Below are 9,548 nucleotides of genomic sequence, written 5' to 3'. Positions count from 1 at the left end.
GTACCAGAAAAACACCACGCTCTGTCCCACACTCTTCCATCAGTCACTCATTAAATAAGTAACAGTTATAAGGAATTTGCTTTGGTGGATGCTGCATACATAAACATATTAAAAGGAAATAAGCAAATGTAAAAGAAATGGCAACACAAAACAAGATACACACCATATTTGCTTAACAATAATAAAAGAGGATGAATGGTTTAGTGCAGGATAAGCAAAGAAGTTGATGACTGTGCTAAACGTTCAGTATACATAGCAATTTGCAATTCTAGAAATATTGCAATTTGATAGTATTGAGTACAGCGATCTTCTTTTCTTTCTTTAAAGGGCCCATGGCATGAAAATTTTACCTTATGAGTTTTTTTAAACATTAATACTAAGGAAAGTTCATTGTGGGACTGGCTCTAGTTGCTGAAATTCTGTAAAAGAGACTTCAGATACAGTATTAGGGGACCACTAAGGTCTATATAAAAGAGACTTCAGATACAGATTAGGGGACCACAAGGTCTATATAAAAGAGACTTCAGATCAGTATAGGGACCATAAGGTCTATATAAAAGAGACTTCAGATACAGTTGGGGACCACTAAGGTCTATATAAAGAGACTTCAGATACAGTATAGGGACCACTAAGGTCTATATAAAAGAGCTTCAGATACGTTTAGGGGACCACTAAGGTCTATTAAAAGAGACTTCAGATACAGTATGGGACCACTAAGGTCTATATAAAAGAGACCAATACAGTATTAGGACCACTAAGTCTATATAAAAGAGACTTCATACATACTAGGGGACCACTAAGTCTAATAAAGACTTCAGATACAGTATAGGACCACTAAGGTCTATATAAAAGAGACTTCAGTACAGTATTTGGCCCCTTAGGTCTATATAAAAGAGACTTCAGATACAGTTTTAGGGACCACTAAGGCCTATATAAAAGCCTTCAAAGAGACCCATGTCTTGGGACCTTTAACACAAGGAAATGTTACACTTCTAAAGACAATACATCATGAGACATTTCTATAAACAAATTGTTTTCTAGAAAAGAATGTGCATCACATATCAGTGAGGCAATCTGACATTTATTTCATGTGTAAAGAAGAACATCACACGTATTTCGGTATTCTATGCTCTCGCTCTGGAAATAGATATGATGTAGTCTACGTCAGTGAAATTGTACGAACAGAAAATATTCAGGTGAATCATTAGTAAAAGAATGAAATGAAAAATACTCAGTCTCTGTTTCTGCTGTTGACATTCTCAAATGCAAGATTTCAACTTCAGATTTTGGGAGGAACCCTACCAGCTGCATCAAACACACAAACCAGTACCAGAAAAACACCACGCTCTGTCCCACACTCTTCCATCAGTCACTCAGATCCCGGAGGTTCAGCCTCAGCCTCTTCTTTTGTATGTCGGCTATCAGAATGAATATCAGGATCTCGCCTTAAACACATTGTCCCTAAAACTTGACATGAAAGGAACTATATTGTCTGGTCTCAGAGCCATACTGGGTGGAGCTTCTTCATGTCAAGGCAGAGCACCGTCTTACAGCGCAGGCCTGCTAGGAAGCATACAGTAGCTCACTGGGTACAAAAGCTCAAGAAAAAAAAAAAGTTGACAATCTAATCTTTTTTCTGAGAAACACTCTTGCATAACTTTCTAATCCTGGCATTAATGTTCTCTTTCAAGCAGGGCAAAGCTGACTTTTCAAATGTTCTTGTTTTCCGAGTTGGAACCGGTTGTTGATGCTCATTCTTTTTTTTCTGTTTTCACCCCGTTCACATACTTTTGGTCTGGGGCTATTTGGTGTGGTTTGGTGGAGGCCCATGATTTACAATGAAGGGAAGTCTTAATACCACAGCCTATGTGATATTTTAGTCAATAGTCTGCAGCCAACTTTTTTACAGCAGTTTGAAGAAGGCCCTTTCCTCTTTTAACATGACAATGTCCCATAGGCGTAGTTGTACGCCTCCATTTACATAAAGAAAGATGTTTCCACCATAGATTGATTCAGAAAAGGCCCAAATTGTTGAAGAAATGTTCACCTGAATGCAGAAAATGAAGAGTTTTGATTGCTCAAACGGGCAGATCTCAACCAATGTTGAAACCAAAATTGTGATTCTTTTGACTGATACTGCGATGTAATTCATTAACACTGGAGGGAATGATCACTTTTGTATCATTATTCTCATTTCCACAAAAGAAAATTGAAATAAAAAGAGATTAGAGTGTGATTTTGGTGAGGTTCTGTACCAAGTGTGCTAGTCTTTAGGAGAGGATTTGTAGGCTTGGGACGTCTCTGCAGCACCACAATACTTCATTCAGAATGGTTTGACACATATTTTGCCTTTAACAAATATTTGGATATTGCACTAGACCATTCGGCGAGCCCTTTTATGGTACGAACACGTTCATGAGAATGCGTTGAACAATGGCAGACCTCCACTGTGTAGAGAATGTGAGCATTAGACAGAACCCAGAGAAGAGCCAAACTCCATGCGTGTTGTTGTGTCCTAATATGGTTTGTTGTCCTTCTCTCTTGGACCAGAGGCTGAACTTCTGGACTGTATGAGCTTTGATATCAAAATCTGACTCATTTCATTTCAGGGCATAGAGCCAGAAAAAAAGAAACAATGTTCTTGATTCAGAATTGTCCTCATACTTCTGGCCACTTATTGGGCTTTTGGATGTATTCTCTATTTCCCTGATGAGCCAGTAGATGGCAGTGTCACACCATGTTGGAAACCAAGTAAAAATTGCAGTTTGCATGCATGCACGCACGTGTACACACAACACAGACGATAGACAAACATGTGTGCAGCTACACAACAAAAGCGCGCACACACACACACACACACACACACACACACACACACACACACACAGTGTGGTCATTAAGAAGAGGTGGCACCCAGGCCGCAGTGTCTAGGAGATGATTAATGAATCCAATGCATTCCCTCACTCTCCTTCCTCCCTGTCTTTCTGTTTTTCTCTCTTTCTCCCTTCCCCTTTCTCTCTGTTTTTCTATACTCCCTCATCCCCTTCTTTTTCTCCCTCCGTCTTTTTCCTCTCATCCTCCAGGCCTCAGTTTCTGACCCCCCTCTGTCATCGCTCCTCCTCGGTCCCCCATCATCTCCTGCTCCTTACCCTCACCTTTTTCCATTTCCTTCCATCACTTTCATCTTCACCCACCTCTATCCCTCCCCCCCCCTCTCTGACAATGTCACAGCGTAAGTCTGCGCTGAGCATCATTAGGCTTCGGAGGGCGAGCAACCATGAGTCAGTGCAACCTGGAAATGAACAGAGGGGAGAAGAAGCAGAGTGTAAATTATGAGATAAAAGGATTTAATGGCCGCTCAGAGAGACAGGTTCACAGCAATTAGCTGCCGGAGATGAGATAAGAGTTGAAGACCTTCTACCTCCTTGTCGTCTCTTTACAGTTGCCCCTCTTTCTATCACAGTTTCAGTAGCCTCAGTTTTTTTTTTTATAGCTATTTGGGTGGCAGTGGCAGGTCGCATGGTTCAAGGACCAAAGTACTGAGTTTGGACTGGCAGCTGGAGAGATGGCAGTTTACTTCCTGGGCACTGCCAAGGTGCTCTTGAGCAAGGCACCGTAACACCCACCCCACACCACCCCCCACCCCCCAAAACCACTCAGTCTGACATCTTTCCATTTGTGCATGAATAGGACCTAAGTGTGTGTGTGTGTGCGTGCGTACGTGCGTGCGTGCGTGTGTGTGGTGTGTGTGTGTGTGTGTGTGTGTGTGTGTATGTGTGTGTATTTCAGCCCTGTGTGTAGCGATTTCTAACAAACAGAGTGTAAATTGCAATTTCCTCACAGGGGATCAATAAAAAGTATAAATTAAATTAAATTATTCCTCCAGGTCTAATTCTAGCCATCCTCAGCCAGTGGGTGCATTTAGATGCAGCTTCTCGATACTAATTCAGAGGGTGGTGTTTGGTGAAATTCCCTGTCTGAATGCTTTCTAGTTTAATTTGTGTTTTAGTTTCTCACTTTTTCCCCTACTGCTCTTAGTACCACTAGTGCTCTGGGGGATTTACCCATTCGGATGACGCCATGTTTTTTCAGGCCTTTGAAGTTCCTCGTCCTTCTAAGGCTTTGTTTGCTGGGTTGTTTTTTCTTCAGTGGGAGGTGCTCGGATGACCTAATGCCTGCCTGTTTTTAATAAGATTTCTACTCAACTGAATTCATCGGTATGCATCACGCTGGTCTAATAAAGGGTCGCTTTTGAATTCAGTCTAATTTCCTCTGGCCCCTCTCACGGTTTTGGCTCACTCCCTCTCGCCTTTCTTCTTTTCTCTTCCCCTCGCTCTATCTCATCTCCAGAATTAGAAGTGGGTTGCTTTTTGGCTCGGACGTGGGAAGCCAAACCTGCCAAAGCGTCGAAAAACTTTGAAGTCATCGACTTTCTGTTGTGTATTTTCCTTATGCGAAAAAGACAATCAAATATTATTGTTATATATTGTATAATATATTATTACACAAGAATCTAGGCCCCGCTGCCTCGATGAGTAACCCTCTATATATATATATATATATATATATATATATATATATATGAAACATTTTTAAATGGCTTTTTTTCTGGCAGTAATGTTCTCTTTAGGCGATTGCAAGCGTTATTGCTGCTGACGTTTCAAATCAGTGCTGCTGTTTTCAATTGATTAGGTCTTAGTTTAGTTTTAGTTGGGTAACTTATCATCACACGTGTGTGCTATTACACTTTTTGCCCGTGCAACTCAGGGAGTTTCTTGTATAGTTCCCATAGTTTCAGTGTTGTCTTTCATCTTGGCCCAATAGAGGAACTTTTAGCTTTTAACTTAAATGTGGCAATGTGACAATTAATTTGAACATAAACTTGAAAAACTCATCTCATGCAACAGTTTTTTTGCTTTTGTATATATCTGTTTCTATACTGTTATTGTATCTATTGCTTTTTTTTTTTAATGTTTGACCCTCCTGTTGTTTTCGGGTCAAATTTGACCCCTTTTCAAAAGGTTCTGTACCAGAAATGTGGGTTCATTTCAAACAAATTGTCCAAAAAAGTAACATGGATGGTTCCATACAATGTTCCTCACAAGTTAAATAAAATCTCAGTTCACTACTTTCATTGATTTCTTTTTTTTTGTGTCAATTTTATAGCATTTGGAGAAAAACAAAATTGACAAAAGAACTTTTGTGTGACAAGTCAAAAAAAAAATGTCAAAAGTAACTAAAATGTGAACAAATGTTAAAAAAATAAGTGACAAATATGTGAAAAAATGCTGAAGATTGTGACAAAATTGTCAAGGTGACAATTGTAAAAAGAAAAGCTTTCAAAATTTGTGGAAAAACTCCACAAAAATCAAAAGGCTCAGAAAAAGTCAAACGTTGAAAAAATGAGAAAAACATTGGGGGAAAGACACAAAAGGGTTAAAAAAAAAGCCAACCAAAATGTGGATAAAAGGTTTTTCATTTGAAATTTTGACTCAGAAAAAAAAAATTTGCAGGTCGGCAGGAAGACAACACGAGGGTTGATACGTTTGTTTGCACCATTCACCAAGGCATATTCCACATGACTGTAACTTATTTGGGCGATAAACTCTTTTGTGATTCGGATTAATCCGACGTCTGTCTGCTCTTTGTGTCTCAGGGTCTAACTCGTGGCAGGTCGTGTCTGCCGAAGGGGCCGTGGTCCAGGGCGGGTACGGCCACAGCAGCGTCTACGACGAGGCCAGCGGCTGCGTGTTTGTCCACGGCGGGTACAAGGCGCTGAGCAACAACAAATACGGCCTGGTGGACCACATGTACCGATACCACGTCCACACCAAAACATGGTGAGAGCACAGAGTGATGTTACACTGTCAGAACACAATCCGTAAAAAAAACGGATAGTGTCCTGGCAGAAAAATACCGATACCTTTTTCATTAAGTTTGCAGACCATGTGGCCAGGTTGGATCAGTGGTAGAGCAGGCGCACATATACTGAGAGGTTTATGCCTTGATGCAGTGATCCAGGGTTTGAATCCAACCTGTGATGATTTCCTCCATGTCTTCCTGTTTTTCACCTAGCTGTCCTATCAAATTAAGGCAAAAATGCCCCAAAATAATCTTTAAAAAAAATAGGTTAACAGACATTTCTTTCTGCCCCCCCTCACTCTGACATCTCGCCATTTAGTGAATGTACAGCTACTGAGCATGTGTGTGTAATTCAGGCCTGTGTGTAATAACAACAGAGTGTCTTATGGGACTAATAAGGGATACATTATTTATTATATTGAGTCAGCTATGGCCAGTGGAAAAAATACTGGGGCTCCTTTATCTCCCCCAGGCTGAGTCCTTTGCAGCAGCCCGGGTTTGAGTGCGACCTGCGGCCCTTTGCTGCGTCTCGTCCCCCCTCTCTCTCCCACCTTCCCTGTCTATCCACTGTATGTCACTACCAAAGGGAAAAAAAGAAAACATGATTGATTGTTAACAGCTCCAGCCAGGTTGTACCTCCTCCATCCTGCTCCAACTGAACCCAAATTTGAGGTAACACGGGTCATATCTCCTTACTGCTCTGCAGCGTTTGCTGCTAGCATGCACTGAGGAGACTTCAACCACCGCTGCTTCAGTAGCGACGTGCACCAGCTTATCCGCTACACTTTCAGCTGGGCTGTTTACAATATGTTCCTCCTCATCCTCACTCCTCTTCCTACTAGTTCCTGTGTGGAGCCACGGTTGCAGTGTTTTTGAACCATTCATTTTACCTCTGCTTAATATCTTGCATCACAGCTCTTGTCCAACTATGGTTGCACATGCACTAAACGGAACCATTAGCAAGCTCTTATTGAAACAAAATATATTTCTCTTAAACATTTTAAATGACTTTTAACTGATCGTAGGTAAAGTAATATTATTGGAAAGGTTGTAGTATTGTTTTTAAATACTAGATCAGAGATACCACTTGAGGGAGCTCGCAAACCACCATTACACGTCCTTTAACTGACACTTTTATCCAAAGCGACACAATTGCTTTATATGTCAAAGGCTGCATGACTCTGGAGCAACTAGGGGTTAAGTGTCTTCCTCAGGGACACATTGGCTGTATGGCAGTGGGAATTGATCCCAGATCCCCCACAGCAAAGGCATGTGTCACATCCACTGCGCCATCCCCACCCACACTGCGCCATCACCCCCCAAGACCGCCAGGGGCACTTGTACAACAGCTTGAGACTGAGTGCACGTAATTTCCTGCACCAGTCTTACTTTTACAGAGGTGAGCAGACTATCAGTTAATCAAAACTTGAATAAATAATTAAAAACAATATTTCATGCAGGTGTTGTGTAATGCAACTGTGCAAAGATAGAAGGTGTGCTTGAGTCAGAATGACCCGAGGAGGGGTGAGAGTGGACGGATCCGACAGGAGGTCTGACCTCAGCTGACCCCCGGCAGATGGATGGGTGAAAGAAGACGCTCGGCTCCATCAGTCCCTCCTCTTCATAAGCACATGCTCACATGTGCTCATCTCACTTTCGTGATGGAATTTGGGTTCGGTGTCAGGTGACACTTTAGCCGATGGACTTTTGAAAATTCCCAGACGGAAACACGTGTTGGTATTCCTGCTATTCTACACAGCTACAGCCTAACGTAAAGACCATCTCTTCCTCTCTGTCAGCAGAGTCTACCAGGGCAGGGTAGAGCGCAGTACGTGACATCTGTATGGTAGTGGTTCCCAACTGGTCCGGGATCAGGGTCCATATTTCTTCTCAAGGGGGAAAACGCATTAAAAGACCTAATTGACTTCATTTGAAAGTGAAAGTGAATTTGAAAGGCTCCTGTGCACACTGCAGGCATCAGATTTGTAGGGCCAACTCCACAGAACCAGCAGTATTTTAAGAAAGGGTTACAACATTTGTGTTTATTACAGATACCCCCCAATGATTTTTGAAAAAAAAAGTATTTGACTAATGTTATATGAAATTCCAACAACACATTGCCAGAGGAAAAAAAATATTTAGTTTGTCCTTTTCCATTTCTTTTAGCTCTCTCCAAATAGGCACTGCTAACTTGAATAGGGATTGAATGATTTCATCAAGCAGCTCTAGACTTTCCAGATGTGTCCAAGCAGATCCAATTCGGATGATAAAGAGTCATTTTGCGGGGGTTGTGACTATCAAAAAAATGTATCCACTGATTACAGACATGCCTATCGGCGTGTAAGTCTATGAGAAAAATCTTTTTTGGCCAGAAGTTATCACGTGATGGGCCGGGAGTTGCAATTCCATTGATCCGCTGTGTTTGAATTGCTTCAATTCCCAGCGTACTTCTTTTGAGCTCGCTTTCATTTCCCAGGATAACATGAGCAAAGTAGTTTTGTGATGGTCTTTTTAGCGCGAGTTAGACCTCTAGAAACTAAACTAGAAGATGAGCATTATTCATTTATCTGACTCAGATGTCTCTGTGTGTTCATTAGTGATGAGGCTCAGTGTGTTGCTTTAAGAACTCAAATATCCAAAGTCTCTGGTGGAAAGTTGCTGCAGTAAGTGAAGAAGCCACAGATAGCCCACACAGTTGGTCTCCAATATGTGACCTTTGACCTCACACACAACCAACTGAGACCTCCAACAACGTGTGTGTGTGTGTGTGTGTGTGTGTGTGTGTGTGTGTTGTTGTGTGTGTGTGGTGTGTGTGTGTGTGTGTGGTGTGTGTGTGTGTGTGTGTGTTGTGTGTGTGTGTGTGTTGTGGGTGTGTGTGTGTGGTGTTTGTGTGTGTTGTGTGTGTGTGTGAGTGTGTGTGATTTTTGTGTGTCATGAAAGAACAGTTGGTATGAAGGGCAGTCACCACAGGCGGGTCACACGCCCAGACAGAACGCCATCAATAACATGACACACACACACACACACACACACACACACACAACAGACAAACACTCACATTACTGACAAATTAACACTTTCCTAATATGTCTATTGTCTCATGCGCGAGTGCTGTTTTCTGGTGTGTGTGTGTGTGTGTGTGTGTGTGTGTGTGTGTGTGTGTGTGTGTGTGCACAGGCTGATCCTCGGGGAGAGTGGCGTAGCGCGGTACCTCCACTCTGCGGTGCTTCTGAGCGGCACAGTGCTGGTTTTCGGGGGAAACACCCACAACGACACGTCACTTAGTAACGGAGCCAAGTGCTTCTCTGCTGACTTCCTGGCGTACGATATAGGTAAGAATCTAAAATCAATCAATCAATATCGGTACGTCCTAAAAATCACACACATACAGCGTGGCTGGGACTACAGTATATCTTGCAGCAGATGTAACTGTTAGTTACCAACTACTCCCTTACACCCAAACATGACGGGGAAGGAGTAACACAGGGTGACCCAGCTGATGTCGTGACTCCAGTTAACCTTATGGTTGGTGACATCTCAATCAAATGTTTCAATGATTAACGTTTTTTAAAGCTTGAGAAGAAAACATGCAATGGAGTGCCATCTAAGACCCTTATTCCTCACAGATGAACTACGATGTCTTTAACCCTCACGTTGTCCTCATGTTGTCCTCGGGTGAAATTGAC

The 9,548-nt window shown here is 42.1% G+C and overlaps 1 protein-coding gene and 1 long non-coding RNA gene across 2 annotated transcripts in view; one reads left to right on the top strand and one right to left on the bottom strand.

Moving 5' to 3' along the window:
• Window positions 1-9,548, top strand: part of atrnl1a (attractin-like 1a) — a 287,103-nt gene that overhangs the window by 55,666 nt on the left and 221,889 nt on the right. Inside the window, 2 exon segments of the mRNA XM_032542162.1 lie at window positions 5,657-5,840; window positions 9,040-9,194. Coding sequence (XP_032398053.1) covers window positions 5,657-5,840; window positions 9,040-9,194 — 339 coding nt within the window.
• LOC116705771 (uncharacterized) overlaps window positions 1,231-9,548 on the bottom strand; it is an 18,722-nt gene continuing 10,404 nt past the window's right edge. The window contains exon 3 of the long non-coding RNA XR_004336031.1: window positions 1,231-1,244. This is a non-coding gene — a long non-coding RNA (uncharacterized LOC116705771). The remainder of the gene's footprint in view (window positions 1,245-9,548) is intronic.

Source organism: Etheostoma spectabile, chromosome 17, assembly GCF_008692095.1.
Source record: "Etheostoma spectabile isolate EspeVRDwgs_2016 chromosome 17, UIUC_Espe_1.0, whole genome shotgun sequence".
Lineage (NCBI taxonomy): Eukaryota > Metazoa > Chordata > Actinopteri > Perciformes > Percidae > Etheostoma > Etheostoma spectabile.
The sequence above is the reverse complement of the archived record's forward strand: the minus strand, read 5'-3'. Positions and strand labels throughout refer to the sequence as shown.